This window comes from Choloepus didactylus, chromosome 7, assembly GCF_015220235.1.
Source record: "Choloepus didactylus isolate mChoDid1 chromosome 7, mChoDid1.pri, whole genome shotgun sequence".
Taxonomy (NCBI): Eukaryota; Metazoa; Chordata; class Mammalia; order Pilosa; family Megalonychidae; genus Choloepus; species Choloepus didactylus.
Genome location: NC_051313.1, coordinates 9,257,410 through 9,279,789, shown reverse-complemented (window position 1 = coordinate 9,279,789; position 22,380 = coordinate 9,257,410). Strand labels below are relative to the sequence as shown.

At 44.2% G+C, this 22,380-nt stretch overlaps 1 protein-coding gene across 4 annotated transcripts in view; it reads left to right on the top strand.

Annotated features, from left to right (window-relative positions):
• ARFGEF3 (ARFGEF family member 3) overlaps positions 1-22,123 on the top strand; it is a 146,568-nt gene extending 124,445 nt beyond the window's left edge. For 3 of the 4 annotated variants that reach the window (XM_037842990.1, XM_037842988.1, XM_037842989.1), the window contains 8 exons: positions 1,390-1,518; positions 3,587-3,763; positions 5,305-5,419; positions 6,176-6,278; positions 6,476-6,607; positions 9,012-9,133; positions 11,825-13,025; positions 14,331-14,522. In XM_037842990.1, coding sequence (XP_037698918.1) covers positions 1,390-1,518; positions 3,587-3,763; positions 5,305-5,419; positions 6,176-6,278; positions 6,476-6,607; positions 9,012-9,133; positions 11,825-13,025; positions 14,331-14,522 — 2,171 coding nt within the window. Of the gene's footprint in view, positions 1-1,389; positions 1,519-3,586; positions 3,764-5,304; positions 5,420-6,175; positions 6,279-6,475; positions 6,608-9,011; positions 9,134-11,824; positions 13,026-14,330 lie in introns of all 4 variants that reach the window. The other variant, XM_037842987.1, reaches the window with a different exon arrangement.
• Positions 22,124-22,380: the final 257 nt, after the last annotated feature.

Sequence of the window (22,380 nt, the reverse complement as noted above, 5' to 3'; positions counted from 1 at the left end):
CTCTTTCCTGTGGAGTTTTACATTTGGATTTCATTGGTTGCATCTCCATGCAGGTGTTTAACATATTTTTCTCTTCTCTGCATTTCCTGAAAATTATCTTGTGCTCATATTTTGGGGTTCAGGAGAATCTCTTTTCACCTAGTTTTACCATATTTATTGTCCATGAGTTTTGGTTGTGCCCCCTAATAATGGGATAGTCAAAACTAAGGAAGTAGTGGTTTTTTTAAAGGGGAATATTCAAAAACTCTGCTGCCATCTTCTGATGCAATCACCTTTTGCAGGAAAATTGGAAGTGAAATATTAAAATTTAAAAGTAGGGCAGACTCAACCTTGTCAACTTTATTGGACCTCAGTTTGTCCATCTAAAAAATGAATGGGTTGGACAGAATTAATAGAAGTCTAAGGTGGAACAGTGCACTAGTGTGGTGAGATCAGTTGTCAAGGGCCAAAAGAAAAAGCATAATAATAAACTAATAGGGGTGAAACTGCCAAAATTTGGAATGGTTTACTTTTAAAAAATAAAGGTAATTGGATTAAAAAAAAAAAAAAAAAAGTAAGGCAGACATTTTTTTTTTTTCATTAGACTCCAGGTCTTTTGTATGAAGCTAGAGAAATTGACTCCTTTTTCTACATCAGTTATTGGCACTGTAGGCTGACATATTTCAGAAGGCCAGGTTGAGCATGCACGTTGGCTCACATAGTGCTTGATTAAATGACTAGAGTGGTTTGGACCAAATTAAAGGAATCTCGTGCCTTTCCCTTCTTCCAGTTATGAGCAGCACTCAGCGTGAGTATCTTATTTTTAAAATGGAACTCTCCGAAGTGGAGAAAGAAGAGGGCGTGGGCTGGGGTGTCTTGCTCTGGGTAAACACACCTTCTGATGCTATGGACACATTTCCCCACCTGTTAGCACGAGGTACAGTGCTTGGGGTGTGTGCAGGATTGAGGGGCGCCAGTGTTTCAAACTTAAACGTGGACCCGTAAATTGCGAATGATTTATAGATTGTGAAAAAATAAATTGGAGTTGAATGATAGACCCAGGGGGAAAAAATGGGACCCTGGGAAGAAAAGAAGGCAGACTAAGGCCAGGGATAGTTTGCTATTTTGCTCTCATCAGCTCCCAAAAAAGCAAACAATCATTTCAATATAGTAGAGCTTACCTCCCACATTATCTTCTTGAAGTAGAATAAAGAAGAAACCTGAGTGTGTTTCCCTTGGCTTGTCGGAGTGTGGAAATCATAACCTGCCCACGTGGACAGGCCCCGAGTGCTGCCCCCCATCCGTAGAGCCCAGGACAGCATGCAGACCTTTCATGTTTCCCCTTTAACTTCTTCTTGCAAGATTCCTCTTTGTGCTGCCCTGGATCTCACGTGGCCCTTTGGGTTCCAGGTCTCATAGAAGTCTGGATCATCCTGCTCGAACAGCTCACAGCAGCCGTGTCCAACTGTCCCCGCCAGCACCAGCCACCCACCTTGGACTTACTCTTTGAGCTTCTGAGAGATGTCACCAAAGTTCCTGGTGAGTCTTTCTCTGCCTGTCTTTTGGTGAACATAGAACTTTTCTTTGGGGAGGTGTTTCTATGAAAGTCACCTGAATCACTGCAGTAACTATAAACATAGCCCAGTGCTTCATGCATAATAGATGCTCAATAAATATTTGTCAAGTGGCGTGATGGAGTGATGTTTAAAACATGTGCAGAGCCTTGTCTGTGTGTCTTCCTGCTAGTCCACCTACAAATATTGCGAGTGGCCGTCAGCTGGGTGTGCTGGGGCCCCACATCCATCTGACATCAGTGTCTCCTGGGCCAGCTGGCTTCTCTCTGTTCCATGATTGCATCCTTCCCTTCCTCCTCGGCCACTTCTCTCATCACGTGCTCTCCTGAGGCCCTCCAGGTCTACCCCTAACCTAAGCAAACCACTCGGAAGATTATGCAACATGAATGCAGAAACATCACTTTTGTACACAAGTTCGGGGGCGATTCGATTGGGAAAAAGAGCTCTAGCCGTCACCTCGGACAGCCTCCTCATAGTGCAGGAAAAGAATGGCCCTTAGGGATTTATTTCTTATTCTCAACTAGTCATGTCTACCATGCACACTGGTTTATCCCAGTTTCTCCCAAATCAAAGAGACACTTTTATAGAAATCTTCATTTTACAAACAGAATCAGAACTCCAAATGAAACCACGAGCTAATTCCATCATAATAAGAGGAGTTCTGTGTACTTCATAAGCTCATGCAGACTCAATGATTTTGTTTTAAAATCCATAGCAAAGTGTGTATCAGAATTTTTTTCAGAAAAACTGCCATAGCTTCTATTGCAAATTAAAGAGTTAAAGCCTTCCATTTAAGGACAAGCAGGTATTTTTATAGAATTAATTATAAGCCACTACTAAGTCTGTTTTATTGATCAGTACCATTTTCTCCTTTCACATCCATTGCCACTGAATGTATGTGAGGAACATTTGACACATAGAATCTGTCATCTAAGGAAATGGACAGTAATGCAGACAAAAATGTATATATAAGGATATTTGCTGAAACAGCTTGATTACCAAAAAACCTTTTCAATCCCCTAAAAATGAAGTGGTTAGGTAAATTGGGGTAAACCATGTAAATATTCTGCAGGCATTAAAATTAATATTTGTAAATAATCTTTAATAACCTGAATACTTGTTTATAAGGCATTATGTTGAAATGTATATATTATGGAGTACAATCTCAACTACATGAAATTTTACACATCGATAAAATATACACACACACGTGCATTCAAAAAGTACTAGAAGGAAATACATCAAAATGGGATTATCTCTAGGTAAGAATTATGGGTGAGTTTTTTTTCCTTCTTTGTATTTTCATGTGTTTTTCAAATTTATTATAAAAAGCGTGCTTTGCTTTTGTAATCAGAATTAGAAGAAGCTATCAGCATTTTCACAAAGAACAAATATTTTCCTTATAGCATTTTCTACAAAGCAAAAAATTAGAAGCATCTTAACTGTCCATCATTAAGGAAATGTGTGAATAAACTGCTGAATATACTTCTAGCAGAATAGTGTGTGGCAAGAAAAATGGGGAATATCTGAATTTGCTGACACAGAGTCATCTCTAACAGATACTGTTAGGTGAAACAAAATCAAGCTGCAGACCAGTGTTTACATTATCTCATTTATATAAAAGTAATAAAACCATATAAAACTCTCTATTTCTCTATGTCTCACATAAGTAAACACATTTACATATTAAAGAGTTTTCCCACATACATATGTGTCCTCGTGTATTTATATCTGGGGACTAGAAGGTGATGAAGTGATGCTGTAGCTTTCTCAGAATGATTTGAATATTTATGCAAATGTATTCAGGTACTAACTGCATAACTAAAATCATGCAGAAACAAAGAAGGAAAAAAATGCCACTGAAGACCACATGTTCTCCAATCGGTGGTGAGCTGCTTTTCCTTGCACCTTCTCGGAGAATGGCGAGAGCCTTCGAGAGAGACTGGCCGTGCCAGGCGCTGGCCTGGGGCTGGCTTCCCGCCTCGCAGGGCTGGAGCTGCGAGCCCAGCCCCGATGCCGGCTTCCTCTTCCAGGCCCAGGGTTCGGCATCTACGCGGTGGTTCACCTTCTCCTCCCGGTGATGTCCCTCTGGCTCCGTCGCAGCCACACAGACCATTCGTACTGGGATGTGGCCTCTGCCAACTTCAAGCATGCCCTCGGCCTGTCCTGTGAGCTGGTGGTAGAGCACGTTCAGAGCTTCATACACTCAGGTATGTCTGGTGCCCGGGCAGTGCGCTGTGCGGATTTCCTTAGTCACCTGCATCACGACGGAAAGCCCGTCATGAAGAGCCCACGGGTGTGTGGCCTCTGTCCTGAGAATTATTTAAATAGAGTCACATGGCCAGTGCCAGCCTTCTAGGGGTAGATATCAAAGAGAAAATCGCTACCCATCCATGTGTCCTCTACAAAATTGTCAAACAGAACACCCAAAATACAAGCACAACTAAAAGTAAAATACGTGATCAGCAGGCCCAGGGTATGTGTGCATTGGGAAGGGGAAGCAAGTCCAAGTAGATGATAAAGAAATGAGAAATAGCCCTCCAGGCTGGGGGCAGGAGATGTGGCCTGCTCTCCTGCATCAGAGGAGGCTAAATGGAGGATGTAGGGTCTTAGGCAAGAGGTTGCTTAATAGGTTGTAGATGAAGAGAAGACTCTTAGCACTGTGGCGCTTGGAGGAAGACTGGAAAGTGTGGGCTGGAGAGTGGGTGTGAAGTGAGTGGGTGGAGAGGGAGGTGGAGGCTGGGCAAAGGGGTCAGCTGTGGTACCCGGGGGTCAGCGCTTGAGAAGTACAGATTCTTGCTCATGCCCTGCCATGGGGACAGCTGGGAGTTTGGAAGCAGAAAAATCATGGCTGCCAGCTGCAGAGTTTATACATAAAGGGGAAAGGCTCCCTGGGTGCAGGGGTGTGAGAAACTAATGAGAATGTTGACCCAAGGGAGGGTCATGGAGAAGAGATGAAAAAAGGATCTCTCCTGAGCTTAGAACGGGCAGCTTGCCCTGCAAAAAGGAACAGTCCTTGAGAAAGAAAGCCAGGGGGAGTCTCCGGGTAGAGGGGGTAAGTGTATCCCTAGAGGTAGACGTTCTCATCCAGGTCATTGATTTGCACATCCCAAGACCCTGGAGGAGCTCTCTGCAGATGATTCTGCGACATCACAAGAAGTTTAAGGAAACGAGCACAAAAGCATCTCTGCAGCTGGGCAAAGACAGTGTGGTCTTCGGAAGTCTTACTTTCTTTGCTCTGGGGACAGCTTGCAGACTGAAGCCAGATTGAGAAGTTTCAAGAGGTGGTAGGAGTAGATAGAGTCTTTTGTTTTCCAAGAGTATTTATGTCAGCTATCAGCAGTAAGTGAGGAAAGTACACAATTTATTTTCCTCTTTTTAAAAAAAAATTGCAATTTTTTTACCAGCTAATATGCAGACTTAATAACATTCATATTCTATTCCACTTAAGTAGATGAATTACATACTTAACCTTGAAGTTCGTATATCACCACAGGAAAGTAAATCACATATTTCATCTTGATATATCAGGAAATGGATAAAACAAGCTAAAATTGGATAAAAATCCAAGACAATTGTTTTGCTGATTTTTTTTTTTTTAGTATAGCCATTTCCCCTTGTTCTGTTCCTCCTCCTCAAGTATTTCCGCACCTTTTCTATCAAGCAGACTTTCCTCTCTGTTGTAGATGGCCGTTCCCCTCGCTTCCTTTAGGGACGAGAGGGTGAGATCTCGCTTGTGCTTTCCCTGCAGACGTCAGGTATGAAAGCATGATCAACACTCTGCTGAAGGACTTCTTTGAGCTGCTGGTGGCATGTGTGGCCAAGCCCACAGAGACCATCTCCAGAGTGGGCTGCTCCTGTATCAGGTGAGAGAACGGTCACCCGGTGCTGCACAAGGCTGGGATTCTTATTATGAAACCCAAGGTCACGAATTATCTTCTGTGAAGGCAATCCAGCCTTCCTGTGAGTCAGCATGTGCAGGTACTAAAAACTCCTCTTTGCCTCGGTGTCCAGTCAGCAAACACTGATTGTGTCAGGCGAGTGTGCGGCTTAGAAAGTGAGGCACACCACGGCACCTGCCCTGGCGGTCTATGCAGAAACCCAGGACTGAGGGGGCCCCACAAACGACCTCACAGGCAGGGGTGGCTCTGGGCAGTGGGTGGCCGGGAGGGACTTCATGGGGTAGTGACGCTGACGGAGACTTGAAGCGGATAAGCCTTGGCCAGGTGGGGGCTCGGCAAGCACGGGAACAGCAGGGACAGGTGCATGGAGACACAGGTGGTAAGGGACAACACCAGGGTTCTAGTTGTTTGGTTTGTTATTTGTAGATGAGTAGCAAAAAATGGAGTTACAGTAGAAAAGTTGGTACAGATGCGCAGTCTTGCAAACACGTCTAAGCATAAATGTTGGCCCCCTTGTAATGGGGATCTATTGACGTTTTTGTATTGAAATGTTTCCGGAAACATTGTTTTGGCAATGGAATTCCAGTTGGACAGAAGGCCAGAGTGGTAAGAGCTAGAAGACTCATAAGGAAACTACTGGATAAATCTACACATAGGTTGCGGGCCAAGAGAACAGCAGAAGCAGAGGAGTCAGACTTGCTGTCCCTGTTTGCCTCGCAGGTATGTCCTGGTGACAGCGGGGCCTGTGTTCACGGAGGAGATGTGGAGGCTGGCTTGCTGTGCGCTGCAGGATGCCTTCTCGGCCACACTCAAGCCCGTGAAGGTAAATCATCCTGCAGGCAGGCTCTGGCCACCTCGGCTTCCTGGGGCGTCGCCAGGCCAAGCATGGGACCCTGCCCTCCTGCTCAGAGCAGGTGTTCTCCCTGGGCATCCCGTCCTCAGTGTAGTGACGTCTTCGGTCCAGGACATGGCCAGTTCCATGAGCTGGGACACCCACGGTGAGCATCTGTTTCTCCCTAGGACCTGCTGGGTTGCTTCCGCAGTGGCACAGAGAGCCTCAGCGGGGAAGGCTGCCAGGTGAGGGTGGCAGCACCCTCCTCATCCCCCAGTGCCGAGGCCGAGTACTGGCGCATCCGAGCCATGGCCCAGCAGGTAAGGGCGGGGCCTAGCAGGTAAGGGTGGGGCTCAGCAGGTGAGGGCGGGGCCCAGCAGGTGAGGGCAGGACCCAGCAGGTAAGGGTGGGGCCCAGCAGCTAAGAGCACATTTCCAGAGTACCAGAGCTTCTCAGGGACTCGAGAAGCCTGAGACACCTGCTGCAGTCCCTTCAAAGGTCTAGAATCATCAAAGTGCCTTCATCCCCTCAGGGACACAGACCTGGCACTGAATCTTGCACTATCATGTCTTTCCCAGGAATGACTTTAACCCAATCAGCAGAAGCACCTCCTCGAGCCACCTCTTGCTTGCTGCATCCTCCAGTGCCCAGATCAAATCTAGTCCTTTCTGCAGCCTGCCCACTGCCTTTCACTTGCGTAGGGCACTTAGGTTATAGTTATTTGCTTAAATATTGTTTCTACTAGGCTAGGAATGCCTGCAGAGGGCAAGCTGTTTTGATTTTTCCTTATGTCTCCCAGACACAGCAGACAGCTTAGCATTTAAAAATCACTTCATAAATTTGAGTTGAAAGTAACAGATCATGAAACTTAAAACATGTTAGCATGCCCTAGTGACTTTTTCTTCCTGAGACCACACATAAAGTCACAGAAATTGGTTGTGAGGTCCTGTTAACCTTCATATTCCTACAGCAAGGCACGTGGAAGGCACTTAGTAAGCACTTGCTCAGTCAATGAAGTAATGAACCACAGAATGCCTTACAGCATTAGCACCAGCTTCACATCTGCCCCAGATGCTTAGGTGACATTCTGGGCTTCTCTGAGAGCTCCCACATGGGGCTTTCCTCAGCTGTACAACTGAACTCTGTTCCTAAGGTCACACAGATTCATGGCCATATGTCATAGTGGAAATATATAGTAGTGGAAAGATGAAAATGGACTAAATTCCCAACAATCATTGACTGGCAAAACACTCTTTAATGTAAAAACAAGAAACATATTTGAGTCGTGTCTTCGTATGTGGAAAATATCTTATATCTGCCTATGTATTTATGTGTGGTCTATGGTTTATTAAGCAACTTTACAAATGATGCACTGTCAGATTTGAATTAAATTTGGAAAAATGAAGAGAGTTGAAAGTCATATTTAAAAGGCCCACCTCCCTATAAGATATGCTGAACTTCTTAATACAACATCCCCTTATCACACTGTCCAGGAAGCTCTGATTATCAAAGTGAAGGGCTCAGTCACTTTTGTGTTGTCAGTTGCGAGGTTGCCCAGCCAGCGCTGGCTTCTGCAGGGCTTTCCCTGGCTGACCTCAGTAGTAGGACAAGAACCTTCCATCTCCAGCTTCTCACATCGTCTGCTGAACCCGTGCATAACATTCCAAGTCATGACAATTCTGCCGGTTCTCAAGGCAGAGAACACATGCCCTGAAGCATCCACAGCCAGTCAGGAGAAGCTGGTGTAGGAGCAGTGTGGTGAGGCCGCAAAGAGGAGCTAATTCAGCAGCATGGCGTTTGCGGGACCACGGCACTAAGTCTGGAGAGTAACTGAAACAGAGAAACCAAGAGGATGGGCCTCCGGAGTCGAAGGTTCCCTAAAGGAGAAGCCATTACACCTGCCCAGATAAAGAATTTTCCTATGTGCACATGGTGGTCTTTTCAACCACATCCTGCCACATGGAGAGTATTAAAATATCAGTGGAATCCCCTTCAGAAGTAGATCCTTAGTGGAGAAGAATCGTGGAAAACCATTTAGTCGATCTTTCTCTTCTTAATAGTTCTCTATTTCTTCCTCAATACCAAACCCTCCTCCTATATGTACTCTTAAAGTAACCCAATATTAAGTAATCTGATAATTCTTTAGAAATACCCTAATATTTCCAAAGGAAAGGAATGAGGTCTCTGCAGCATGTAAAACAAAGCTGCTCAGATCAGAGTTCGGGAGGCAGAACCCATTTCTTGGCCACTTGCTTCTCCCATCTTCTGGCAGGTTATCACCCCACGTCATAGTCCTGACAGCAAAAGTCCTAATTAAGTTCCTGTTCCTGTGTTGAACGTAACATGATACAAAATAGAGTCAAAACCAGAGACCACCTTTACATACAGAAGACTTCTTTGGGGACCCTTCAGCAACAGTCAATGTCAGCCGTTGCTGATGGGGTGCAAATGAATCCATCATTCAGCGGAAATTTTGTCACTAGTGCTAGTGTCAACAGCTAACACTAAGTGAGCATTTACTCTTTAATACACTTTGCATATGTAATACACATATTGATTCAGTTAAGTCTCTCAACCAAAGTCGTGGGTAGGAAAGCATCACCCTGCTTTATAGGTGAGGAATCCATGAGCTTGAGTGAGCTGCCCATGGCCAGGCAGCTTCTGGGTGGAGGCAGGTCGAGGCTGGTGGAGATCTGAGCCGTGTACCTTCCCATGTCCGTGCAGGTGTTTATGTTGGACACCCAGAGCTCACCAAAGACTCCAAACACCTTTGATCATGCACAGTCCTGTCAGCTTATCATTGAGCTGCCTCCAGATGAGAAACCAAATGGACACACCAAGAAAAGGTAAGTTGCTAAAGCTTCAACACATAGGGTGCTTAGAAATAGGAAAGCTTTTTCTTTGCTTCTCAAGTGCATTCCTAAAGGTCCACAATGAAATCACCCATGGAGGGGGAAAAAAGACCTAAACTAAAGCCAGATTACAACAAAAAGAGAAATCTGGGTTTTGTTTGTAAATAACTTTGACATTGGTAGACCCAAACTTTATGCAATCCACATAATCTTACTAAGAGCTTTAAGATGTGCTTTAAACTATGAATCTGTTTATTTGACACTGACATTAGCGTATTTTCAGCCTACCACTTTTTATCAGTTAACACCCAATAGCCAATCTTGTCGTGTGCTTTCCTTTGCATTTCGCATCGGAAGCAGGAAGAGAAGGTCCCCTTCTTAAAGGAAGGATGAGATAAAGGTTGAAGCATGTGGGTACAACGAGTGGGAAAATTGTTTGTTGCTTTTGTTTGTCCAGATCTTTTTTTAATCTCTTCTCAACATAGATGATTGAGTTGCATATCTACAGTTATTTCACTTTTTCCATATCTTTTGGAAATGTTGACCTTTTCAGTATCTCTCCCCCTTCCCCTCTCTTTTGTTTCCTTACGGCTGTGTCAGGAACGTAAACAAGGGGGATTTTCTGTCCTTTTTCCTTGCACAGTTAGCAACTTTCTATCCCAGAGCATCAAAGGAAATATCTTGGTTGATGATGATCTTCCACAATTCGAAAAAAGGCTTTGCAAACTCGCTGTTGAGGTGTTTGCTGGTAACAGTGGCATAGCCTTCCATTTCAGGAAAAGGAATAGAAAGGATCTTTGGCTAAGTGGACCTTCTGGAAGCTGATTCCAACTTGCCATGTCAAGAGGTCAGGAGTCCAGGCTTCCAGAGGAGCATGTGGAGGGTCAGGGCCTCCTCCAGGCAGCCCCCGGTTGGGTGGCTGGCACCCAAGGTTCTCGTCCCTGCAGCCAGGCTGTTTTTTAAATTTTTTGTTCTGTTTTGGTGGCTTCTTGAGGCTGCCTTTGCCCAGGCACCAGGGTAAGAGCATACCCTGTCCCGCAAGGAGCTCTGAGCAGAGAGGGGAGGATGGAACAATCAACAAACCCGTGTGATACGGGAGGGAAACACCTTCTTCGTTAGCATCATAGTGTTGTGGACCTGGGACACTGGACCATGGTGTCCAGCTGGTTTTTGGAGCCCTCTTCTTAAGAATGTACATTCAAGTTTCCCAACACCTCACGGAACTTACTGCAAGTTACCTGCATGATTTATTAGAAAGTGTTGCTGTATTTGAATGACAGAATTTTGTTACTCGTTTCATCTTTGCCACAGAGTGATGTGTTCACTCTGCACAAAGAACAAGATCAGTCTTTAAATTTATGGAAGGGTTTTTATTCTTCTCTGCCAGTTAAAAAAAAAAAAAGGCATTTTTTCTGCTAGCTGAAAAATGAAAGATAATTTTTAAATTTAAAATCATAGCTAAATATTGAGAATAAAGCAAAAAATTATTAACATGATGGTTAGACTTTGGACATCAATTATTAATGTCACTAATAATTTATGTCATTTTATAATTATCCAGTTATGTAAATTAGTTTGCAACTTATTGGGTAAGCTATTTTCACAAGATCCTAAGAGCAATGAAAAGAACATGAAAGCAAATCCCAGACTGCCTTGGTGAATTATAATGTTCAGTAGATGCAGTATCTGGGATTAAAATTGTTTTCTCAGTACAAGAATCAACCAAACAGAAGGGGCTGAATCATCAGGTATTCGAGGTACACTTGGAAAGTTCCCTTCTCCAGGCTTCACCCTGATTAGCCACAGAGCAGGAGGAGGCGTCAGGGAATGGAGGGCGGGCCTGCTTCCCACCGGGTCTCCCGGCCGCAGGTCCAAGGAGGCTGAGCAGCAGCATCTGCTCTTCTTGTGTCCCTAGCACCCATCCCATGAAGGGCAACTCAGCAGAAGGGATGAAGACTCAGGCCCCCAAAGGAGTCCCAGGGCCATGGTGGCAGGAGGGGCAGCAGAAGGGAATTAGCATTTGTTGCCTGACGGCTGCTTTCTCAGCTGGGTCTGTTTTAGCAGGCTGTAAGTTAAATTTTCAGGGTCACCTCACTTTGCAAATGTACATCCCATAATGCCCCCAGTGTTAAAGCTTCTACCAAGTCGGAAGCACTCAAGTTTTCACTTCTGTGTTCTTAAAGCCTTAACGCTGAATCCTGGAAAACAGATTTGGTGCCTACAAAGCCAAACCTCAGTCATTTGTCTAAAAACCTTGGGTTTAAAAAAATTTTTAAAGGCAAATTGAAATTAGCAGAACCCAACAGAAATAATTACTTTTGATTTGGCAGGTTTCATTACTCATAACATGACCAAAAATAAACTTGTGACAAAAAAAAATAAAATGTGTCATAGCCCATAATTATACCTATATTAAAAGTTTTATTCTATTTGTATCATAAGACTTGATGAAACTTGTTAACTCAGTATGGTAATTCATATCAATTGTATAGCTCCTGAATTTTGGAAAGTGTCGGGAATTCCATTCATCAGGGTTAAAATGGTTATCATGTAATGCCCCACATAGCTGGCCATTTGTTAAGGAAGATAGAACACCGGTAGCTTTGGTTTGTGATGTTGCATGACTTTGCAACAGCTGACACGAAGCAGAAGGCTGCTAATGGGTCCCTTTCTTTGCTCCTGAAGCGTCTCTTTCAGGGAGGTTGTGGTGAGCCTCCTGTCGCATCAGGTGCTGCTCCAGAACCTCTATGACATCTTGCTGGAGGAGTTCGTCAAGGGCCCCTCTCCGGGCGAGGAGAAGGCCGCCCCGGTGCCCGAGGCCAGGCCGGCGGGCTTCCTGCGCTACATCTCCATGCAGAACCTGGCCGTCATCTTCGACCTCCTGCTGGACTCCTACAGGACGGCGCGCGAGTTCGACACCAGCCCGGGCCTGAAGTGCCTGCTGAGGAAGGTGTCCGGCATCGGCGGCGCCGCCAACCTCTACCGCCAGTCGGCCATGAGCTTCAACATCTACTTCCACGCGCTGGTGTGCGCCGTGCTCACGCACCAGGACGCCATCACGGCCGAGCAGGTGAAGAAGGTGCTCTTCGAGGACGACGAGAGGAGCTCCGACTCCTCGCAGCAGTGCTCGTCGGAGGACGAGGACATCTTCGAGGAGACGGCGCAGGTGAGCCCGCCGCGGGGCCGGGAGCAGCGGCGGTGGCGCGCGCGGCTGCCCTCGCTCAGCGCGCAGCCGGTCAGCAACGCCGACTGGGCCTGGCTGGTCCGGCGGCTGCACAAGCTGTGCCTGGAGCTGTGCGGCAACTACATCCAGGGCCACCTGGACCTGCAGAGCAGCCTGGAGGAGCCGCCGGCGCTCAGGGCCGACGCCTTCTGCAGCCTGCCCTCCTTCCCGTCCGAGTCCTCCAGCCCCTCCACCGGCGGCTTCTCGGGCAAAGGGACCCCATCCGAGGACGATCGCAGCCAGGCGCGGGAGCCCGCCGGCGGGGACCCGCAGCCGCCGCCGGCCCCGAGCCCCAGGGCGGAGAGGAAGGAGCCCGGGCGCAGGAGGGAGTGGTGGGAGAGCGCGGGGAGCAAGATCTGCACCATGGCGGCCGACAGGACCCTCTCCAAGCTGATGACCGAGTACAAGAGGAGAAAGCAGCAGCCGCAGAGCCCGCCCGCCTTCCCCCAGGAGGGCCCGGGGGAGAGGAAGGGGGAGCCGCTGGGCGCCCGGGCCCCCGCGTCCCCGCTGCCGCAGCGGCCCCAGCGCCTGGTGGAGCAGGGCCGGATGCGACACTCGTTCAGCGCGGGCCCCGAGCTGCTGCGCCAGGAGCAGAGGCCGCGCTCGGGCTCCACCGGCAGCTCCCGCGGCGTGTCGGTGCGCGACGCCGAGGCCCAGATCCAGGTAGGGCCGGTCCCGGGGACGCGCGCGCCCCCCGCGCCCGGAGAGCCACCCAGCCCCAGGCGCAGGGCAATCGCCCGCTGCAGCCTCGGGGAACGGGGTTGTGTTCTCGGTCGGTCTCGGGAACTGACTTGCGCTTTTGAAACATACATTGAGAATGAGGACCCCACTTGTAGAAATAAAATGAGGCCTAAGCTTAACCAAATTGATGAGATTTTTAAACTGGAATTGAGTAGTGGGTTTGTCATTTGAAGAGAACAAGGAAGAAATGCTGTACTTCTGAAGCCTCTAGAAGGAAAAAAGGCAAAATGAATATTGTTAGGCAGTCAGACCAATGAATTGTTTTCATCTCAAGTTTTCTTAACCTGTCCTGGGTTATAAATGCGTATAAAACCCCACATTCATCAGAAGGCATTGAGTGTGCCTGGTGTTTCTTACATTTAAAGTTTTTCCTTTTACTGCATTTCAAAAAGTGAATTTGAGAAGAAAACAATGTTGACACTATTTTGTCCAGTTTGAGAAGAGAGGATATGGGAACAGAAGGAAAAAGACGGATCTGGAGTCATGGAAAGCCCTTTCAGAATAATCTGAATGTTTATATCATAGATGCCTATGGCAGGCAAAAGTTAGGTGATCCGGAGCTTTGGGTGGCTAAGAACCTGTACAAGAGTGTGTTCTTAGAATGAACCTGAATGAGAATTAATATGCATCTTCTAAGATGCCTTATTGTCCTCTGAATTATCTTGATCTTAGAACTTCTTAATTCAAGATCCATGAGACCCATCTGAGACTGGTCTTTTGAGAGTATCCCATCAAACTGAGAAATATGGTTATTCTTTAACAGATGACCTTCTTTGCAAATCCTATAACTGAATTGCTTTTCCATGTCTTGGGGTTTTGCTTATGATTTTTAAAGTTATCCTCAATTAAAGCAGACCTATTCCAAGATATCTAGGCATTATGAAGATTGCTGGCTTAAATCATCCTATAGCCTATGGAAAGCTCAGTGTGAGAAGGCAAGAGAGATTTATTTTTCTTTTTAATTTAAGGAATCAGTAAGATTTGGGTGGTCTGTGAAAGCCAAAAATAAGGAACTCCTAATGTTACAAGTTTCTGTGCCCATCCTTAGATACGTGAATTTAAAATGACCATTTATCATAGGCATGTCAAAGTAGTGGAGACTAGTTTATTGCAGCTTTCTAAAGCCTGAGAAAATCCAGTTAGGGGTGGGCAGGGCTTAGCCACATCTGAGGATTCCCGTGGAACCAGGGGGGATAGTGGCTCACACTCTCAACCCCTTTCTTGTAGGCATGGACCAACATGGTGCTAACGGTTCTCAATCAGGTCCAGAGCCTCCCGGACCAGACATTCACTGCCCTCCAGCCAGCCGTGTTTCCCTGCATCAGCCAGCTGACCTGCCACGTTACTGACATCCGCGTCCGCCAGGCCGTGAGAGAGTGGCTGGGCCGGGTGGGCCGCGTCTATGACATCATCGTGTAGGGATTCTGCATCCCTTCCCACGGAAACAGAATAGCAAGGGTCCGAGTGCCCGCCAATCCAAGTGATATCATCCCCCACCACCAGCCCCACTCAGCTAGTGTCTCGGAGCACAGTGCCCCCCACTGTGAAACGCCTTTCCAGCCACCTCCTAAGCAGTCTGCACCGGGCCATCCTGGGCACTAACGTATCAAAGAACACAAATGATTCTCTGATTTTGCACAGCATTTCAGATGAGTCTCTGTTCCTTGCCACCTCTTTCTGAATCTTAAAGTTTATTTCCCAGTGCTTTTGCTTGTGTCATTGTCCCCAAGTGAGTCCGTTTCAAGGACAACTCCTTTAAAACACTACATTGACCCATTTGATCCATCCTTTTAAAAATACATGCAATTTGCTTTGGAAATAACTGCTGGTAAGTCAAGCTGATGTATAAACATGCAGACATCCAGTACCAGACATTAATTAATTGGAGGAAGATTCTGATTGTGGTTATGGGTTTGGTGGGGAAGAAAAGTGCTGCAAAAATATATCCTTGGGTGTAATAGTCAAGAAAGGACTGACTTCTGCAGAATATTCCAGAACATTTAAAAATTGCTCCTAAGTTGTGAAGCTTTTCAGGTTGGTATTTACCAACTTCACCATTTAGGGTACTGTGTGCCTTTATTTCTAGAGGACAAGCACTCTTCCCTGGCAGGGTTTTAAGTCTATGGCGTGGCAGCTTTGATGCAGAGTACCCTGTGATGCTCAGATTGCCAAGAGGCCTAAGGCTGGCTGCCCCCCAGGCTGTCCTGTTAGTCTTTGCTTCCGTTCCCAAGGCAAGCAAGGAAAGGAAGGAAAAATCAGTGCCTTAGTCCCTTGTTGCACAGATATTTCCATGCCCCATAGTTATCTGAACGCAAGGTACATTTGGTTGTTCAGAAAGCAAAACATTAATACAACTCACACGCATTAAGAACGCGTCAACCATTCTTGGAGGAAGGAACTCCCAGTGACCCCACTTCTCAGGGAAGGGGCAGGAAGTGTAGATTAGGGAGATGGCTGGGAGGGGTGGGGAAGGAGATGAGGGCAAAAGCATTTCACATCTTAAGAAACTGGCCAATTTAACTCTAGAATAGTATAGAACAATTAAATGAAATTATAGTGTCAGTTATACATGCCTAGTTTCAGAAGAAAATAAAATTAAAGAAGGGGACAGAGAATGAAATTAAGAACATTTATTTTTTTATTTAAAATCTTCTCTTGGGCATGTACATTTAACCTATATTTGAGGTCCTTTTATTCAGACCAATATTTAAGGCTGTTAAAATATTTATTTTCCTAAGTGTTACTAGTAAATGAATCCAGAATCTCTATCTTATTATTTACAGTATATTTTAGATTTCTTAAACTCTAACAATAATGCTTGAAGTTCCTCAGTCAAGCCCACTTATAAGCATTCTAGATAGTAGGGTTGATTGCTAAAGCATAGATTGTGATTTTTCCCGACCCTAAAAATTTCTTCATAATTTAATACATCATACTTTAAAAATAAAACATCACGTCTTCAGTATTGATTAAGAATTTAGCTGACTGAGCATTATTCAGTGCTAGAATTTGTAAACTTGGTCTTCCTTGAGGAATAAGTAGCTATCTACAAGGTTAAGAGGAAGGCATGTTTCCCTAATTTATTCGGGTAACCAAAAAGAAAGAACCCTCCCCTTCAGGATGCTTTCTAGAGATCACAGAATCTAGAAAACATTTGCCCATTCCATAAAGTTTTCTCTTTGCCTTCAGTTATTACTCATTAGACAATAATTGAGCTTTAGAAACAGATTGTCAGCTCTCTGATCTTAGCAGGCAATAAATTGTTACAATAGCAATGAGCTGTTTTCTAGACTTCTGAATTTTTATACTTTGTAAATGGACTTGGAAATCAGGTGGATACATTTTTTTTAAACAAAAGAAGTACAATGTTGTAAAATGTTTCTTTTTATAGCCTTTCTGTGATTCCCTTCTTCTTTGCAAGCATGCGAGTACTCCACAATTCACTGAAAGACAAAGTTCAGAGTACAGAATTGAGTACTTAACAATGCATATACATAGTGACTGTTTATAAAGTATAAAAATTCATAGGAAGTCACTCTCAATTTATGCATGTCATGTTCCAGAAGCGTATGAGTTAATTGTTCAGAAATCAGAATTCATTTCCTGACGGATCCAAGGCTAGTTCATGAAAATAAATTTACCCCAACGCTGATTTGCCTGATTTTGGAGTCCTAAGAATAAAATAGGTGAGAACGTGGATACAGCCGCTTTCCTAGGATTTTGTGAGTGCTGTTTTGGTTCTTCTGGTGGTCTCTTCTGCAGCCACCCCAGTGGATGCTGAGCTCCAAGGGCCCTTCCATCCCACACACCCTCATCTCCAAGCGGAAAATCAGCCCAGGCACAGCTATACATTCCCAAGGTATTTGCACTTTTCAGAAAGGACTTTGTTTAATGCAAAGACTAGGACTTCCAACGGCAGTGGGGGAAGAATCCTCTCAGTGGGAGGGGAAGGAAAGAAGGCCTGGAGCCCCTGCTGGGCCCGGCCCTGTGCCCCCCTCCCGGCTCCAGGCTCTCCATCCTGCCTCTCCCACCCCTTCCTGCGCGCCCGCCCGTCGTCCCTGAGAGCCTCTGCCCTTTTTCTCCCCACAGCCATTCTTGTGGCAAGTCAGACCCAGGGCAGAGCAGCCTCTGTATCGAAAAAGCTGCCACCATATGTTTACAGATCTCGGCAGAGCAACGTTTTGCCCGTTGCTGTCACTTGCCTGTATTTACTGCCGGCAATGTGCCGCTGCAAGGGGGAGGTTGACTCTGGCTTATAGGTAAATTGTGCTCTGTAAACTAGCCACTGGAAGGCGCACAGTAGGGCATCCCGGACTGAGCGGCCTGGCCACGGACACCGCCGCGGGGGGCCACGTCTCTGTCTGCCCTGCAGGAGGGCACAGGTTTCCATGGGGGGGACTCGGTACTGAGAGGTGTCCCCTCCTGCATCTCCTGATCAGCTTTTTAAATATGTTCATGCTGCCCCTTCACACCATCTCAAAATCCTCTCCTTTGAAGATTCTTCCCCAGCCTTCTCCATTTCCACAAAACTAGAGCCCTTTTCACACTTTGCAGGCTATTTAGCGACTGATCGATAAGGCCCAGGGCAGATGCCAACGCACTAGGAAGCTCAGATTAAAATATTTTAAATTGAATATGGTGAACATGTTAATATGATTCACAAGTAGCTTTAAATGGAAACTTCTAGGTACAGTGTACTAGGCCCCCTGTCATTTTAAGGAAAAGGCTTATACAGAGACACTGAAAAAGCCAAAGAGCCGTAAAGGAATGGTGAGAAAGTAATAGAAGACAATTATATGACAGCATCCTTGGCTTCTCCAAATACATCACAGTACTGCTGCAGCGGTACGCGTTTCCCCTCAAAAAGGAGGAGCCCTCTGTGTCAGTCCCATCAAACTAAACAGAAGGCAGACCTTCGGAGCAGGAGGTTGCAGACAACAGGGAGGAGGTGACATTCACTGGGAACCACTGTGAATGTGAACTTGTACCCACATTATCATCTGTAATTCTCCCAATAACCTCATGAGACAGGTGTTGTCTTCCTCATTGTCTCAGATGAGGACACAGACTCAGAGAGGTTAAGAAACTCAGGACTGCCAGGAAGTGGCAAAGTCAGTTTCAAAAGAGGTGTTCCTGAACCCAAAGGCTCTCTCAGGCTGCAGGGCCCCAGACACTCAGGTGGGAGAGAGACGGAGAAAAGAATCTCACAATGCAGAGTTGAGAATATTTGATTGAAGGGTCACATCTGTGATGCTATGGGGAGTGTTTGTTTGTTTGTTTGTTTGTTTTAGTAGGGTAAGAAAAAGAGAAAAATAGTCTTTATAAATAGAAAGATCTTATATAATGTAATATTCTAAATGTTTGAAAATAAAGGAGACCAAAAACTAAACTTTAATCTTAAAGCATCTGCCTTAAGTTTTAATTCAGTGTTAATTTAGAAAACTAACCAAATTAGGTGGAAATGATGGAATAAGACTATTCATAGCCAGCAGTTATGCAGAAAAAGCATGGCAGTCTTCGCCAGGAATGGTATGCCCGATTTATAAACCTTTTTCAAGTACCATTGAACACTCAGAATAAAGTGCCCTGTGGCCAAGAGTGCCTTGCTACCTGCTTGCCTGGAAGTACATGGTATAAATTTGTAGACGTTCATCAAAGTTTGGGAATATGCACAATAATAACCATTTTTCAAAATGCACTTCCTCTGGAGAGAAAGCAACCGGTTGGACCAGATTGTTTAATTTTCCAGGCACCAAGGGCACGCAGTCAGTATTCCTAGTCACCGTGCACACGACACCTAGGGACTGCCACTTGCTCTACAGGCAAACGGGCAGAAGAAAACCCCAAAGTATCGCAGCAGCCCACAGAACTTAGGGGTGCTTGGGACACACTCAGGTGATGCCAGCGAGGTGTAGCAAGGTGTAGCATGGCCTGAGAAAGCAAGAGGACATTTTTAAGCACTTCTTACTGGAAATGTGAACTCATCATTGGGCAAGATTGATGGATTTACTGGACTCCACCCACTAGAGGAGCAATTCAGGAAACATTTGTTGTTCAGACTCCCCTTCCTCTGGCTGTATTATAGTATTTGCTAAGGAAGTAACCAATAACTAATTAAGGTTTCGTATTAGAACACTCTTTAGATTTCTAAAATCTAATTCAGGGATGATAGACCAAAACAAAACAAAACAAAAAAACACCACACCTCAATTGAAAACAATCTCAGTCTCCTGATGAATGGTGGCACCACTTATTAATTGGGGGAAAAAACCCACTAGCAACATACAAGTCCTCTTCCTTATACCTTTGTGTAATAAGGCAAGGGGGTTCCTGGGAGGAGAGACTGGTGATAAAAGTGCAGTCACCTGCTGAACTCTCGTCCATTGTTGATCCTTCATCCTTTTCTACAAACCAAGACTATTTTGTAGTGTTAGTTTCTATCCTGAAGGTTTAACTAGTGGTTTTCCTTTAAAAGTGATTCTCAAACTTTAGCATACATCAGAATCACCTGGAGGACTTGTTAGACCACAGATCGCTGGGCCCACTCTCACAGTTTCTGATTCAGTTGGTCTGGAAATCTGCATTTCTAACAAGTTCCCAGGTGTGGACCACACATTGAGAACCACTACCTGGGAAATTTCCAACCAAGATCAGCCTGACTTATCAAGCAGTAACTAGAGAAAAACTGAACTTAACCTTGGGTAGACAACCTGAGATTCAATTCTCTATAGCATTTCTGCCCCATCTTCCCAGTTTCCAGGTTTATTAAACCAACAATTGGGTTTTGTAAGATAAAAGACAATGAATGTATATGCTCTTTGGAACAGTGAAGTGAGTGTACGCTTCTTGTCTTTGTATTTGGAAACATTGATTCTATATACAATCATTTGTATCGTGTTGGTCCTTTGACTTGTCCTGAAGGTGATTTTTAAATTTCAATATGTAGTGTTTGGGTTTCTTCTGTCCGTACAGTTTTAATGAGATGTTTCCATGCTGGCTCCGTCACAACCGAGGTTCCTGGCTTGCAGAGGCTTCGAGTGGTTAACTCGCTTGCCAGTTGTTTTGCATCTCTGTTTGGTCACCAAAATAGCAGCACTTCGAGATGCTATGACACAACTTGCTGTGACTTTGTCTTTCCTTTAACTGTGTGGTGTAAATTAATAATTTAATTTATTGTATATCTGTAAAGAGTCCACCAAATGGCTTCATAGAAATTTGCAAACTGAACCCCCTCCTTTTGAGCAGAGTGTCTATTTTAAGAACTTTTCAGTAAATATGTTGTTTGTGCACATATCTGTTTCAAAGGAGACGACATTCATTATCTGATTTTCCAATGAGGGGGGAAATGTAAAAGTGCATCAGTGTGCTTTGGGAGTACAGTAAAGTCATGCTGATTCAATTAGATATGGAGCCTTAGTTGATCTCCTAACTCTTTATATTATTAATTATCTTGGGAAATCCTTTTTCATTTGAAAAAAAAAAAAAAAAAGGCCAAAGAGGTCTTAATGATAAATAATGATTTGTATTATTTCAGAGTAAATAATCATTTATAATAATTTAAATGTACTTAAGTCCCCTAATTAGTTAAATAATGATTTATATTAAGAGGGAAAAAATAAGTACCTTAAAGTCATCACCCACTTACAAACTATATTAATTAAACATAATTCTTGTCGATTTGATAAAGTGTGTCTAAAGATTCTGGCTTAATAAATACCCTGACATCATTTAAATTAATTTAGGCCATTGTGCAAATAGAAAGTAATAACTGTATTTACTAGAGTTAGTGAGATCAGAAAGCCTTTCAGACAGTGGTATCAGTGATTGAAATCCTTACCTCTGTTGATGGAAATGTTTGGAGAGTTTTTATTTCACTTTTGTTGCCCACAATCATTCTGTGAAAATTTATGTGTGTATTACGTTCTTTTAATAATAATAGATTTCAAAATTTTACATTTAAAAAAATCAATATTTAGGATTAATTTATTTTCAAGTTGTTTTACCAACCAGAACCAAAAATTGGAGGTAGGAATCTAATAGCCGATCTTTTGAACCAACATGGCAAAAACCATGTTTTCTCTTAAATTGAAGGTTGTCAAGCCCCTTTATTACTAGTCACCTGTGGTCATCCATGACTACCTCACAGTCATTTGCAAGCTACTATGTAATCCTCCTTCTGGTTCTGGTTGGAAGCGGTTCTCTTATAAAAATTGTTTTTCCATGAGATGGAAAAAACTGGACAAGGCTTTGTGCTCCTGATACTTCGGTTCCACTTTAGTTGAAACCTTGTGGTAGAATATCCAGGTACAGCCTGATGGGCAGGAGGCAATGCCTAGAGGAAAAGGTCATTTGGTTGGTTTGTTTGCGTTGGGGGGAGGGACTGAGAATAAGATATTTATTTCCCAAATCATGCCAAATCATGCCCAAATATATATATATGATATATTCCTACTTTTCTAAGAGGAATAAACAAATTACATGATAAATGGTTTCCTACCACCATCTCCCACTTTAGATGCAGATAAAGCTGATGGGTGGTAAGCACCCTTTTATCCTTTCTTGTATTAAGCCAAAGAATCAACCTCTTTCCATTGGAAATCATGAGTAAAAGACACTCAGCACAGCCATATGATTTGAGTCTTTCTAATAGTTACCTATGAAATTCTAATGTCATCCTTGAAATCACATTTGCCAGGAGCCTTGAAGCATTTCCTTGACTCCAAAGTCCCTGTTGAGGAAATACAGTTTTTGTTTTGCCCTCTTATTTAGTCAATTTGGTCACATTTACTTAAAAAACAAAACAAAACTGAAAATCACCTCCTTTGTATGTTGCTGTAACTGTTTGATTTGGCGTAATCTGTCTATTCATTAACAGATCCCTGTAAGTAAGCTTGTAAGTGTAAAACTTTGTGTACATTTTATCTGAGATGAAAATGAAAATTCTAAAGAGAAAATATTTTAAAAGTTATTGTATTTATGTTGCTTGTGTTGTAGAATAAAGATTCAAATGCATTAAAAGATCTGATGTGTGAAACAATTTTTTAATGAATAAATAAATCAAAATATTTACGTAATTATCCTGTAGTCACAGAGCCCTGCCAAAAGAACTAAGTTCCTTTCCATGGCATTTCATAACTCTGAACACAAAAGGCCCCCTTCCCATCTGTAACATGGACACTGTCACCATTGACAATTTAGTATATGTCTAGAATCAAATTTGGAGAATTATGTATACTATTGTTTACTTTTAAAAGAAAAAGCCTTATTCTACAATGTT